The sequence below is a fragment of the Pelodiscus sinensis genome, chromosome 18 (assembly GCF_049634645.1).
Source record: "Pelodiscus sinensis isolate JC-2024 chromosome 18, ASM4963464v1, whole genome shotgun sequence".
NCBI classification, from domain to species: Eukaryota; Metazoa; Chordata; order Testudines; family Trionychidae; genus Pelodiscus; species Pelodiscus sinensis.
This window is the reverse complement of record NC_134728.1, coordinates 12342109-12357039: the sequence shown is the minus strand read 5'-3', so window position 1 is coordinate 12357039 and position 14931 is coordinate 12342109. Positions and strand designations below refer to the sequence as shown.

Genomic DNA, 14931 nt, shown 5'->3' with positions numbered 1-14931 from the left:
AGCGCTGGTCAGTTTCAGCAGCGGCTGACTTGGGGATGCCTGGGGCAGAGCAGCTGGGGTGCTGCTGGGTTGCTCCACTAGCGCCGCTCCTCGGCGCTACTGGACAAACCCAGCAGCACCCCAGCTGCTCTGCCCCAGGCGTCCTGATTCAGCCGCTGCTGAAACTGACCAGCAGAGGCTGAATCAGGACGCCTGGGGCAGAGCAGCTGGGGTGCTGCCGGGTTGGTCCAGTAGTGCCCAGAGCGGCACTGCGGGACCAACCGGCAGCGCCCCAGCTGCTCTGCCCCAGGGTCCACAACAAAAGCCTGGTCTGCGGGGGGGGGGGGGGAGAACCACACTAGCTGCGCCCTCCCCTCCCCCCAGCAGACCAGGGACACGGGGAGCAAAGCCGCAGCGGCAGCGGGGTGCCGCACCTCTGAGGCAAAGCCCCGCCAGAGCAAAGCCTCAGAAGCGCGGGAACCCGCCACTGCTGCGGCTTTGCTCCCGGTGCCCCTGGTCTGCTGGAGATGGTCCCCAGCAGACCAGGGGCACCGGGAGCAGCTTTTCTCACCCCGGAGGTTGAGGTGGCGGGACCGCTGCCTGTGAGCTCCGGGGCAAGAAAGCCCTGTTCGTAAGTGCGGATCCGACGTAAGTCGGGTACTGCCTGTATTCATGCAAACTGGAAAATCTCTCTCTCAAACCCCAGACTTCCCTTTAAAATCCTCATAGAGCTAAGTTATCAAAGACCATAGCTCATTAATATTATTTGAATCCAGTGGATATTACATATTTTCCTATTTATACTCTGGACTGAAATTCAAATAATTTCTGCTGTTATTTTCTTAGGCAGCAAAAAAATATTGCTATAATTATATCCTGACAAAATGTATACAGGGTAGACTATGTGACCTTTGCTTAACACACACAATTTTATAACACACAAGCTATAGCTTCACACCTCACATTCCTTTTGGACACTTAACTGTTGCTGGATTCTCAAACAGCTGATACTAATGACAGCCAAAACTAGTTAAAGACTGCATCTCCTCTTAATAAAAAATAGTTAGGTGAGCCAGTTCTTTCGAATTGCCATGTAAGAATAATTGCACTGCACTATTACTAGACACAAGCACCCCGAACGACAGGGCTGGGGAAAAGTCTTGTCAGCTGGCTGGATCCGGCCCACCTAGCTCTTATCCAGCCTGCAAAGGAGATCCCAGCTCCGTCCCCTAAGGCATTGCCTGGGAGACGGGGAAGCACAAGCCCTTTCAACTACTTCTATTTAAAGGACTCGCACCTTCTTCGAGGCTGCCAGGCAACATGTTAACGGTGGAGCTGGGAGCAGCGAGCCCTTTCAACTGCTTCTATTTAATGGGCTTGCGCCTGCAGGCAGCTGCCATAGTGCCAGTGGTTCTGCAAAAAAAGGAAGCAGTTGGCTTTACTGGATTTAGAGATCTAAGCAATTCCAAATTGCTTCTTGTTGCCCAGAGAAAGCACAAGGATACCAAATAAATGTCTTGATAATTTCTCATGGCTGGCACTGCTGATGACATTCAGCGAGCCCTATCCCTCACTGATGAGAAAAAGAAAGAATACATCAAAGTGAAAGAAGCTTTTGATCCTCATTTCACAAGTGGACAGAATACTATGTATGAAAATGGAGAAATTTTTATAGAAGGTGCCAGGAACAAAAGGAAGCAGCTGAGACTTTTATTATTACAGATCATAGTCTTTCTGATCATTGCCAATATGAAACATTAAAACCTATTAAGAAGCAGGCAATTTATCAGCACACCTTCAGTTAGACCCAGATCCCTTGCTATAGAAGCTCTAGCAAAAATAGGAATGCAAGAAGCCATAAGAACTTACTCCATAAGTAAAACTTCATCTGACACAACTGACAGAATAATGCAAAAACGGCACACATGCATAAGGAAGCTGTCAGATCAAATTTACAACATAAGAACAATTCATGATAATTAAAAATAGGTCCTGCAAAAAAGTCAAGTGTCTTTAAATCAGTTAAATGTGAGATTTACAAACATTTGTGCTCTAATCATAACTGAATGATTATTGCGAAGTGTCACTACAGGAGAGAGACTTCAAGTTGCTTGGGTGTTTTTCCACAGAAAAACTGGAATTAATAATACACTGCAGGAAGAGAGCAAGGGGCAACATTCAAATAAAAACAATTAAAATATTCTTGAGGGAAGGGAAGGGAAAAAACTGACTTCTAGTTGTTCACAGATTTAATTTCAAATTATTTGAGAGACATTCATAATTAAAACAAACTATTCTAAAACCAGAAGAGAAAATATGAGGACAATAGATATAATTGTTATAAATGGCAATAAAATTATCTAGTTTTGTCTTTGATCTCTAACACCAGTAAATATGATGGATTATATTCTATGGCTGAAATGTATCTCCATGCAGGAGGCCCACACAAAGTCGTTCATGTCTTTTATTCGCCATTTTAAAAGATGTAGATATAGTTTACTTTTTCTAAAATAATGTGCAGTGCATCTTTGAACAGGCAGTCCCCGGGTTACATCAATCCGACTTACGTCGGATCCCTAGTTACAAATGGGGGCGGGGGGGGGCGGCGCAGCTAGTGCGGGATGCCTCCCCCACTGTCGCTGCATCCGGTGGCGTGGGGGGCGCTTCCCCCCAACAGACCAGGGAGACGCGGAGCGGCTTTTCTCGCCGCGGAGGACACGGGTCTGCTGGGGGAACAAGACACCAGCCAAAAGGGGGCACCCCAGAGTGGAAAAATTAATTTCCTAGGGAACAGCAGGCAGTGAGACCCATTGTGTTACAGTCTCCACCTTGGAAGCAACAGCTCTTTCCCTCTTCAGCACTAGAGCTGCAAGTATCTTGTTAGCGTCACGTGAAATTAACAAGTCCCTTCCAGCCTGGCAGAGGTGAAGCTGAAAAATTACCCAGTGGTGTGGGTGGGCAAGAATGGGGAGGAGCAGGACAGAAGGGAAGAGAGGATAAGCCCCAACCCCACACCCTGGCTGGAGCGGAGCAGGGTAAGCCCCGAGGGGATGGGTCTGGTTGCAAAGTGGGTGAGTGGACAATGAGGACCCACCTGTGGCTAAACTCCTGTTCCCAACACAGAATTTTTCTTTAAAATTAATCCTGTGGATAAATTCTCACACACACACACACACACACACACACACACACACACACACACACACACACACACACACACACACACACACACACACACACACACACACACACACACACACACACACACACACACACACACACACACACACACTTCACAGGAAGGGATTTCCATTTTCTGCTCAGCAGAATACAACAACAGCTTTGATTGTATCAATATTTCACTGTGCTCTCCAATGACTATTGATTATACTTAATACCCATTTCACTGAACCATCTGTAGCAAATTCTTTTTGGAACAATAATATGCATTGAATAAACTTTTTTTAGTTCTAAAAAACAAAGATTCTGACTATTAAATGAATAACTGGGATCTTTCAGGTAACCCCAAAAGGAAGATTTGGATATAGCATGAAACACTGAAACTTATGATCAATTTTTAATTAAAATATCAACCAAAAAAACCTTCATATCAAAACAGTATGTGTTTTTCTTAGAATAAGGAAGTTGTATGAGAATCAGGGTCTTTTCCACCTAACTCCAGCTCTCCGTCCCCCCCCAAAATATGTACCAGTTCCGACTTACATACAAATTCAATTTAAGAACAAACCTACAGTCCCTATCTTGTACGTAACCCGGGGACTGCCTGTATTGAAGTATTATATGTGAAGTAGTATTTTCTGTAATTAGGTTTATATTTACTGCCTTTTCATCTTGCGTGTCCTTATGTTCTTGTACTCCGTGACAATATCAAAAGAAATGACAAAGACCATGAATGTAACTAAAAAAAGAAGCTTTAGCAAACTGAAGTTAATGAACTTAGTTCATATGAAACTGAAGATGTAAATTAAATGAAACCCAATATACATTGCTTCAACAAATAAAGCAAACAACCAAAGTATCAAACAAGTAAGTGCAGCTTTTTTTTGAAGATTTTTTTTTAATTTAGTGGTGCTTAAACTGTGATCTACAAAGTTGCTTCAGTCTAGCTTATGCTTCCCAACTGCTGTAGTGCAGTCCACTACCTATTTGGATTTTCTAGATGACTAGATGCTCTAAAAAGAAAACTTTTTGCATCTGCTTCATAGCTGCCTGTGCTGGATATTTCCTTTGGTATAAAATTTTGGATGGCACTTGAACTGGAATAATAGTAAATATATAGAACAGAACCAAAGCTCAAAGTGATTTGGAGATGCTAGCCCAGGCAACAAGGGGATATTTGATACTAATAAATATACAGTTAGTAAGGGGAAAAAACTGAAAAGCTTCTCAGAGAAATGTGATCACATAGCCACACCCATCAAACATACCTCTTTTCATTCAATATTAACAAAGTGCAACTGTTACGCTAGGGAAGGTGCAGAATCAAAATTGGGAGGTTGAGAATGGAAATGCCTAGTACAGGATTTGTATTTTAAAAAGTGAGTCACACTACAATCCCTTTTGAAAAGCCCTGCCAGATCTTGTCAAAAGTAAACTAAATGTAATATGAACAATGTAAAATAAAAGTAGCTTCTTCTTCAACCTCACAAATCAAGAAGCCAGAAATCATAAAGAATATATGTTGGAGTCATACTTACTTTATTTGCATTGGAAGAGATCGTATTTTCCATTAATCCTTCTAGATAACTGCTGACACTGACACCTTTTACAGAGATTATTGCTTCTTGAGTCAAAATGGTTCTGAGGCAAAAAAACAAATATATTTTTGTTTATTTTTTCACATTATAAAAACTAGGAGAGATGTTATTTAAGAAAATTGCTTTTTTAGCTCTCTCCAAATACTGTTTTCCCAAATCAACCTACCTGGAAAAATTGTTTCAATATTTTGCTTCTGGAATGCTGGAACAGAAAAGCACATATGCATTCCTCCCATAGCTAATTGTTTTGAAATTGACTGCGTTACTGTGATGGAGGGCATGTAGGATTCTCTGTTCCAGCATTCCAGAAACAAGATACAGTTGTGTGTGTGTAGAACTAATGTCCCTTACTATTTCTTGAATCTTTTAAATCTCCATGGTAAAAGGGAAGGTCAGCATGGACCTGCAGATGGAATACATTCAAGGAATATTTGTTACCTCTCCTTTTCCTTTGTGACATTGCCAGGGCATATTTCCAGCAACTATCCTGGCTGTGGAATATTACTAGCCACAAAAAGACAAACACAACTCTCCCCAAAAGAGCAGCTAATCTGATCTACAATTAATACTTTAGTTATTCTAAAACGGGGGGTCAGCAACCTGTGGCTCCTGAGCCAAATATGGCTCTCTCAGCTAAAGCTCAGACCCCCTCGATCCTCCTGCAGCATAGAGTTCACGCTAGTGCTCCAGTCTTGTGGCCCCCAGAAAAATTGACATGTCAGTGCCAGCTTCCTGCAAGATGGGGATGCGAGGGGGGGCAGGAAGATAAGAAAGTCTTGCCACTGGTTCCATCTTTCAGGGAAGCAGAGCCAGAAATGACTCCACCCACTGCCTCTTCCCCAGCTGGGGGGACAGCAGCACAAGGATGCGCTTCCTGGAGGCTTTTCTTAACGCTCCCATTGGCTGGAATCTGGCCAATGGGAGCAGCAGGAAGTCATGCCTGGAAGCAATGCGAAAGCAAGTAAGTAGGTCTCCCTCCCCAAGGTAAGAGCCCCACAACCCCAACCCGCTCATTCAACACTCTGCCAAGACCCCACACTCTCAGCCGCCTCACTCAGACCCCCACAGTAGACACCCCACACCTCTCTCATGTACCACCTCCACTGAGATCCTGCACACCCATCCTGCTCCTGCACTATCCTGGTTGGCCCCACACCCTACCACCAGCATGCTCCTGCACCCTACCTCCTACCTAGACCTCACACTTTCACCCCTTCCTACACTCCCATCCCTTTCCCACTCACTGTCAGCCCTGTCCCACACTGAACCCCTCATTTTTGGTCCTACCTCAGTGTAGGCAGGGCCCACAAAATCTACTAACCCTCAAACTCCAGAAGAGTTAATCTGACCTGAGGCCTTGAACCTCAGTCCTCCCTGACCTCCACCCCTGAAACCATGGGGCTGGAGCACCAGGGGAGTGATGTTTCAGTTGGTGACCACCTGAATGAGGGTTGGGGTTTTTTGGAGGTGGCTTTTTTTTTTTTTTAAATATAAACTTCTCACTTGTGTGGTCCCAGACTGATTTTTCTGTGGGTCAGTGGCCCCTGCCTAAAAAAGGTTACTCACCCTGCCATAAATAAAGATGAAACCTTTTATGTTGAACATAATATTTTACTTTATTTAAAATGCAGCATGGACAACAATGCCCCAATCGGGTCCAGTCCCAATCTGGTTGCAGCATGCAATCCAGGAACAGGCCCCGCAGTCCAGTCCCCATCTGGCTGCAGGAAGGGCTGGTGGCACCCCTTCCTCCGCCCCACTGTTGCACAGATAGGAGGGGAGGCCATGATCCTGCTGCGGTGATATTGGGCCGGCCCCTTGTCCAGCTACTGCTGCCTGCGTGCAGCATCCCAGCCCTAGCCAGGTAAGATAATCTGGTCCCGGGGCCCTCCACATATTCTATTTCACACCCCCAGTACCTTGCCCTGCCTCCTGCACCTCCCACACAACCCAACTCCCTGCCCTGAGCTCTTTCTACACCCCAACACTGATTCCTGCACTCCCGTATCCACAAACTGCATCCCAGCAGCAGCAGATGTCACATTAAATAAAGCCTGCGTACAATGTTTTATAATCATCATGTCAATCAATATTGAGTTGTATATTTTTAGATATGCAAATGGGCATTCTTATACAGATCTTTATTGACCACTTGTTCTGAATTTGATGTAGTTTGGTTCTTTGGTTTGAAAAGGTTGCCAACCCCTGTTCTAAAAGAAATCCAGATACAAACATGTTTTGTACACTCAGGCTGAAGGAAAGAGCAGAGCCCCATGACATTTATTTTTGTAAATAACTTTTCATGTTATTTTCCTGCAATTCTATGTTATTTAATTTTTATCCACTTACTATCACAGAAAACATTTGAGAATACACTGGAAGACAAATGTATGTTGTTTGGACAAATGTATGTTGCTATGAGTAAAGAGATAGGTCTTGCTTTGGGGGGGGACAGAAGGGAGGTCAGAGAGCAAGCCTGCTCTGCGCTCACCCAGCAGTGGCATCATGACAACAGAGGGGCAAGCCAGGCCAAAACTGAAATGGCACTGAGAAACATGAACAAGGTAACACTCCAGAATGAAGAACTAGGCCTTGCCCCATGGGAGAGAAACCATAGCTATAGGGTGAGTTTAATTCATATGAGGTTTTTAGTTTTACTTCATACTAGCATTACCAGTCCTGTTGTAACTGTAGATGTATACTCAGGTTGGCCTGGTATGCTCCTGCCTTCCCAGGGCCTATGCTCCAGCCTGACCCAGAACTCTTACTGGGTTCTTTGGCCTTGTATATGCTATTCTTATATTTCTCTCTCTCTGTTCCCTCTGTCTCCCAGTCTTCAACTTACTCAGCGTTTTTTCTCTTTCTGTAGTTCTCATCCTATTCTTCCTTCGCTCTGCCATGACATGGCTCACTCACTAACTCACTGGCAGCCACTTGCATTTTTCCCCTGCATGCCCCCATTGTGCTGCTTTTCAAGCCTCACATCCTGTTTTAGTGTGGGGAAAGGAGGAAACAGCCGCCACCAGTCCAGTCCATCCTACCCTATTTATTTATTTCTTCCCAGATACTTGTATAGACAAATTGGCTTATGCATTACCACAAAATTACAACTTCTAAATCACCTCCACTGAGGAAACCCATTGCCCAAATGCTCTGGGAATATGAAAGGAGTGTTGATCAGAGTACACCCTACATTTTGTAGGTCTCCAACTCGGCTCATAGCAACATACATTTGTCCAAACAACAAACATACATTTGTCTTCCAGTGTATTCTCAAATGTTTTCTGTGATGAGAGGTGTCCGTCACATCATCTCTTTTAAAATAGTTTAAATTTAGATTTGTAACAAAACACAGGGCTCTGGAAATTAGATGTAGTCGGAGACCAGGGATTTTTACACACTTCATTTTAAAATGCAGTGACAGAGGAGCATATGCTCCCTCCCTGGACAGCTGATTTGGAATGAACTCCACTGTCATTTATATTGAAATATTTTTACCCCGCCTTTCTATTTAAAATATTCAAGGTGGCTTACAAGAACAAACAAAAAAAATACAAATATATATAACAATTTAAAATATGAGGGACAAAACCAGCTAAAAACATATAGAGAGGAGGAACACACACATACATTCTCAAACATTAATAAAAGCATGAGTAAAAAGGGTGGCTTTAGCCTGACATCGGAACAACGCTAGCGTTGGCGCCATGCGAATATCCCGAGGAAGAGAATTCTACAGCCTGGGAGCAAAAGCTGAGAATGCCCTGTTCCGCATAGATGTTAATCTTATCTCCACAAGTGGGGGAACCCGAAGCAAAGCCTCCCCAGCTGACCTCAATCCCTGGGCAGGAAGGGCATGTAATCACAGAGTGGGGATTTTCAAAAAACAATGCCATTAAGGAGAACATAAATGTATTTTAACTCTTCTGAAATAAATTTTACAACTTGTATATCAAACCTGTTTCCCTCCAAAATACATAAGGGAAATTTAAGAAAAACACAGAAACCATACTTAATTGCAAGTTTGAAGACAAATATAAATGTGCTTACTTTTCTGGCTCTTGAGGATGTGGTTTATAAATAAGCCTTTCATCTACTGACACCAGATTTGTAAATGAAATCTATGGAAGAATAAGAGTTATCATTAGCACATATATAAAAAAATCATTAAGATGATGAAATAAATACAACCAGAGCAACTTAATACTAAAATATCTGATTTTAAACACCATCATTCAATGTGACATTCTAATGTGAGGTTTTGATCTGCCCCATTGTCAGCAGTCCCTGTTGGAACAGGTTTCAGACCCAGCAAGGTCTCTGTGTAGCCAACCAGTATCACTGGGGCTTTCGTGATAGCCCTTTGCGCATCTTCAGGACAACATGTATGATGATGTACACTGTACATTAATATATGCTGACTAGGTTCAGCAGTGGTATAGAATTGCATCACATCAATGAAGATGCCATTGCTTGGCTAGACGACTATGCACGTGCTAAAATAATTCTAAAATTACAGAGGAAATATGTCACAGAACTGGTATAAACATACACAAAAGAAATAAATCCTAAAGTTCAAGCTTGCTAAACTTTTTCTTCTTATGTCTTTTAACAGACTGTCAACATCACAAAATAATTTTAACAATGGCCGTGCACAAATGAAACAGTACTGAGCAAAGTACTACATGATAAAGTAGCAGCAACACTACAAAAAGAATTCTTGAAACAAAGCAGAATGATTTGTATTTATTAACTGCTAATCATTTCTAGTGCAAGTGTTTCACAACAAAGCTGGCAAAAAAGTTCCTTTGCTACAAGGGTTTAAGGGAGATTAAGAATAGGAGGTATGCTATTTTCAACATTACTGATAAGAGAAATTAGAACACTTACATTACTTGACTTAAGTTCCATTGTTTTTTTCACAGGGTCAACTACAGAGTGTTCCTGAACATATGTCTTTGTTCTGCAAGCACCGATGAGCTACAAGCAAGACATTCAAGCTTATACATGCAAACATACTGCAATAATTATTCTGAAAAGTTTATTTATTTTTTCTTTCATTTCAACACACTATGAAATATTCCAAATAAACATTACTATACTGAACAGAGAGTAAGAAATGCAGCTAGTCTAAAATGAGTATGTATTAATTTTCTGCTTAAAACAATAGGTTGAATTTAATTCAATTTCTTTAAAAGGACATCATCTCCTAGAAATTTCTATATTTGCTACTTAAGGATAATATGTTTTTTATTTAAAAGTAACAATTAGTAACAACAACAAAATAGAAGAATGCTATTCTCTCATCTAGGGGTATGTCTAGACTACATGCCTCTGGCGACAGAGGCATGTAGATTAGGCTACCTGACATAGTAAAATGAAGCGGCGATTTAAATAATCTCCGCTTCATTTAAATTTACATGCCTGCTGCGCTGAGCCGACAAACAGCTGATCAGCTGTTTGTCGGCTCAGCGCGATAGTCTGGACGCGCGGGTGTCGACATCAAAGGTATTTGTCGACCACTCAGGTAAACTTCATCCCAGGAGGCATACCTGGGTGGTGGACAAACACCTATGATGTCGACACCCATGCGTCCAGACTATCGCGCTGAGCCGACAAACAAATGATCAGCTGTTTGTCGGCTCAGCGCGGCAGCCATGTAAATTTAAATGAAGTGGCGATTATTTAAATCGCTGCTTCATTTTACTACGTCAGGTAGCCTAATCTACATGCCTCTGTCGCCAGAAGCATGTAGTCTAGATGTACCCTAGATGAGACATAAGTGGCATGGTTTCTCAAGCCCAACTTTATTCTTCCAGAACATAGAGTTGGAGTACTAGCTACTTAAAGGAAATATTACTTCCTCTTTACTCCCACCTTTGTCAGTTTTGTCAGAATCAATTCAGGGCAGGAACTGTTTCTCACAGGCTGTGTCTAGACTGGCCAGTTTTTCCAGAAAATCAGCCACTTTTCTGGAAAAACTTGCCAGCTGTCTACACTGGCTGCTTGAATTTCCGCAAAAGCACTGACTTCCTACTGTAAGAAATCAGTGCTTCTTGTGGAAATACTATGCTGCTCCCGTTCAGGCAAAAGTCGCTTTTGCGCAAAAAAATGTTTTCCGCAAAAAAGCCCCGATCGCGAAAATGGCGATCGGGGCTTTTTTGCGGAAAAGGGAGTCTAGATTTTGCAGAAAAGCGTCCGTGCCAATCTAGATGCTCTGTTCCGAAAATGCTTTTAACGGAAAACTTTTCCGTTAAAAGCATTTCTGGAAAATCATGCCAATCTAGATGCAGCCACAATGTATATGTAAACTGCCTTACAATAATAGAAACCAATCTTTATTAGGACCTCTATGGGGTATTTAATACCAATAATAAATAATGAAGCATGGCTCTTCCTCCATGCTAATAAAGCAACTCTGATCATGAGGACCTGTCAAGCACCAAAGTATTACTATGAAATTGATTTTTCAATGGTCAAAGCTCAGTACAAGAACATCAGTGTATCGGTCAATTCAATAGAAACTTGCCATTTTAAGGAATAAGAAACCTTAAAAGAACAGCAGTTAATCAGATTACGGCAGCTGCTTTTTAAGTAACCTAGCAATAATGTACAAGAGTTGCTGCTGCAAGAAAATACATGAAAGACCATACTGGGCTTTACCCCCACTTGCCTACATAAAGAACTAGGGATGTTAACTAGTAATCCTGCAAGCATCATCCATTACCAGATAGGCTGGAGCAGACTCCCCTTCCCCCTGCCTATGGGATCCTGGTTAACCAGAATGTTTAACATTCTATTTAAAAGGTTAACTTTTCAACTGGGATTTTACATCCCTAGCAGGAACTAGACAAGAACAGTTTCTGTGCTTTAGGGTGGGTAAAGTTACTGCCCTCTCCTAGTGCCACAAGGAGGCAAATAATTTTGAAGGCGGGATGGTGACACACACAATCCTCCAGACCCTGTCTTGTCCCAAGAAGAGCTGGACTGTAAATCATATACAGGCAGTACCCGAGTTACGCGGATCCGACTTATGTTACGAACGTGGCTTTTCTCACCCCAGAGGACGCGAGTGGTGGGACGCCCAGATGCGCCGCGGTCCCGCCACCCGCGTCCTCCGGGGCGAGAAAAGCCCCCCCCCCCCAGCAGACCAGGGGGACACGGAGCAAAGCCGTGGAGGATGCGGGCGGGACCGCGGTGCGTCTCGGCGGTCCCGCCACCTGCGTCTCCCTGGTCTGCTGGGGGGGGGGGGCGCGCAGCTAGTGCGCCCCCCCCCCCCGAGCAGACCAGGCTTTTCTTGCCAATGACGCCTGGGGTAGAACAGCTTGGGCGCTGCCGGGTTGGTCCTGCAGCACCGCTCCTTGGCGCTACTGAACGAACCCGGCAGCACCCCAGCTGCTCTGCCCCAGGCGTCCCTAAGTCAGCCGCTGTTGAAACTGATCAGCGGCTTATTCCAGGAAGCCCGGGGCAGAGCAACTCTGCCTTGGGCGTCCTGGAATCAGCCGCTGATCAGTTTCAGCAGCAGCTGAATCTGGACGCCAGTTACGACTTACAAACAAATTCAACTTAAGAACAAACCTACAGTCCCTATCTTGTACATAACCCGGGGACTGCCTGTACTGTTTGGATTATTTATAAAAATGAGATAACTCGGGAGCCATTTTTCTCTCAAGTCCTGTAATAATATACTTACTGATTTAACGATAGATGGAATCCCCCATTCTGTACTGAGCAGTCTATGGCTATGCAGCTTTCCACTGGGGTCTACATGTCTGTCTAGTACATCAACTCCAACCACACTAGGATTCATGGGATTTGGGTATTTCTGCATAGCAGCTGTTGTTACAGTTTCCCAGGGGTGACTGACAAAAATAAATAAAAATAATCAAATTGCATATATTAGCTTGTCTCATCTTCTATTACATGAAGAAAAGATGCAGTTAACAGTTTATTTTTAAAAATAGATATATAAAACTTTCAATTGAAACGCCACATAAACCAGGGGTGGGAAACATTTTTGGGGTCAGGGCCCACCGATTCACAGGAAAATAAATCAGTTGGGGGGCACACACAAATGAGAAAACCTCCACTAAAACTCAACCAAAACCTTCACAGATGTGGTTCCAGACTGAGAAGAAAGTCACTCCCCACAATGCCCTTATACACCAGAGGGGGGGGGGGGAAGAAGAGAGACACAACCTGGTATATTTTGTGTGCTCCAACCCCAAGGTGGGCAGTGGGAGGAGGCTGGTGGGGGGGAGGGGGCCTGAGCCGTGCAAGCTGGGGGGGGGGGGAGGAAGAAGAGGGGACGGATCCAGACAAGCTGAGGGGGGGGGGAGCTGACGCTTGGGGGCCGGGTTCAGGGCAAGCTGGGGCCTGATGTTCCACACCCCTGATGTAAACAAACCAAACAATTCTTTGGGAAATACCAGTCTTGTAGATGTCTTCTTTATTGGCTCTACTGCCACCACTCAGACCCACCCTCAATTAACCACTATGTAAGATCACGACAATTCCCTTGCCGACCCTAAACTGCAGAGCAAGTTTAAAGGAGCTTTGCCTAGATCACATATGCGTTAGGACTGCACTAGCCCCGGGGGCAGCCAGGCTGCGGACAGAGCCGGCCAGGCGAGCGCTGTCATCGGACTGAGGAGGGCACAAGCTTTCGGACTCGAGGCTCGTCGCTTCCTTCTTCCGAGACCCGCCCCCCGCTTTCTCCGCCGGGCGGCACTTGCCCGGCCACGGCGCTGCTCAAGGGCGCGTCCTCCCTCGGGGCCTGGCGCTCCAGCCTCACTTAGCTACGGGGCCCTTGACAAGAGCCGAGCCGCCGGTCCTCGCCACAGGCTGCTGGGTCTCTCCGGGCCGCGGTTCGCTCCCCGCACCGAGGGGGAGGGGCAGCCGTCTCCTCACGCGGGCACAGGCCCGCCGGGGTCGCTCACCCCCCGCCCCGCGGCCCTTGGGCCGCCCTCGCCCAGCCCTTACTCGAAGACATGCTCCGAGGTCCAGATCTTCATGGTGACGGGCCCGGCCCAGGGCGGGCGGTGCCGCAGCGGCTCCTCTCCGCCTCACGCGGCGCCGTTCCCAGCGAAGGGAAGGAAGCCGGCGGCAGCCCTTGCGCCGTGAGGGGAGGGGCGTTAGGCCCTGGGAGGTGGTGGCGGGGGAAGAGTCTCCCGTCTCCAATCCTGCGCTCTTGCGTCAGCGTGACCTCAGAAGGGAAGCGCCGCTAGTCAGAAGGACACGCCGCTAGCCACGTGCTGGGCTTGGTTCTCCCCCACCACACCACAGCCCCGCGCGCGCGCGCGCAGGCTGTCTCGTGACAGGATTGCACTCAGAACGCATGCGTGCCCGATGGTTGTTTCCCTCCCCCCCCTCCCTCGCCGACTCGTTCCTCTCCCCGGAGCGCGTGGGTATCAAGGGCGCATGTGCGGCTTTGTACAGAGGTGCGCTAGTTCCCACGCTGGCCTGCAACTAGCTGGGGTGCTGAAGGGGCGGAAGGAAAAAGACAAGTACAGGGGGATGGGGAAGAGCGGGAACAACTCCGGTGGAGAAGGTTCAGAGGGTTAGTCTGTCACTGGAAAAACAACAGCGACTCTTGCCGCACCTTAGAAACTAATAAATAAATAAATAAAATGTAGATGGTATCATGAGCTTTCCTGGGCACAACCCACTTCTTCCTATAAAATCAACCGTCTGCACTGTACCTTTCAAACGTCAAGTTGCTGGTGCTCTCCAAGCTGCTATAGCAGCATCAAATGAAAGAAAAAAATATGAAAAAAGTGTATACAAAAGGGAAACAGACAAAAGGAAATAGTGGCAGCACCTGCTTTATGTATTTAAATATTACACTTACTGGTAGAGCTGTTGTCCCCCCACCTCTGAAAAGGCAGCCTTAAAGCTTACACTATTGTTTTCTCCTTTTAGAAGCTCTGGCTGGTTTTTTTTCTTCTTGGTGTCTAATTCTTCCCACTCCTATTCATTCTTATGAACCAAATCCTAATTCGGACATTAAAAAAAAAACACTGTACCTTAAATAATCAATATTCCAGAGCGAGAATGACTTTGCTTGCTTGGAAACAGAAGAGTTTATTATTCAGCTTCTTTATAAACTGGGAGGGAAATCCTCCTTGAGTTCCTCAACCATGGGGTGCTGTACCAGGAAGAACTGCTAAGCAGG

At 45.2% G+C, this 14931-nt stretch overlaps 1 protein-coding gene across 1 annotated transcript in view; it reads right to left on the bottom strand.

Moving 5' to 3' along the window:
- Positions 1-14033, bottom strand: part of PRELID3B (PRELI domain containing 3B) — a 32071-nt gene extending 18038 nt beyond the window's left edge. The window contains 5 exon segments of the mRNA XM_075901124.1: positions 4698-4800; positions 8808-8878; positions 9648-9737; positions 12451-12619; positions 13740-14033. Coding sequence (XP_075757239.1) covers positions 4698-4800; positions 8808-8878; positions 9648-9737; positions 12451-12619; positions 13740-13771 — 465 coding nt within the window. The 5' untranslated portion in view covers positions 13772-14033.
- Between the last annotated feature and the right edge of the window lie 898 nt (positions 14034-14931).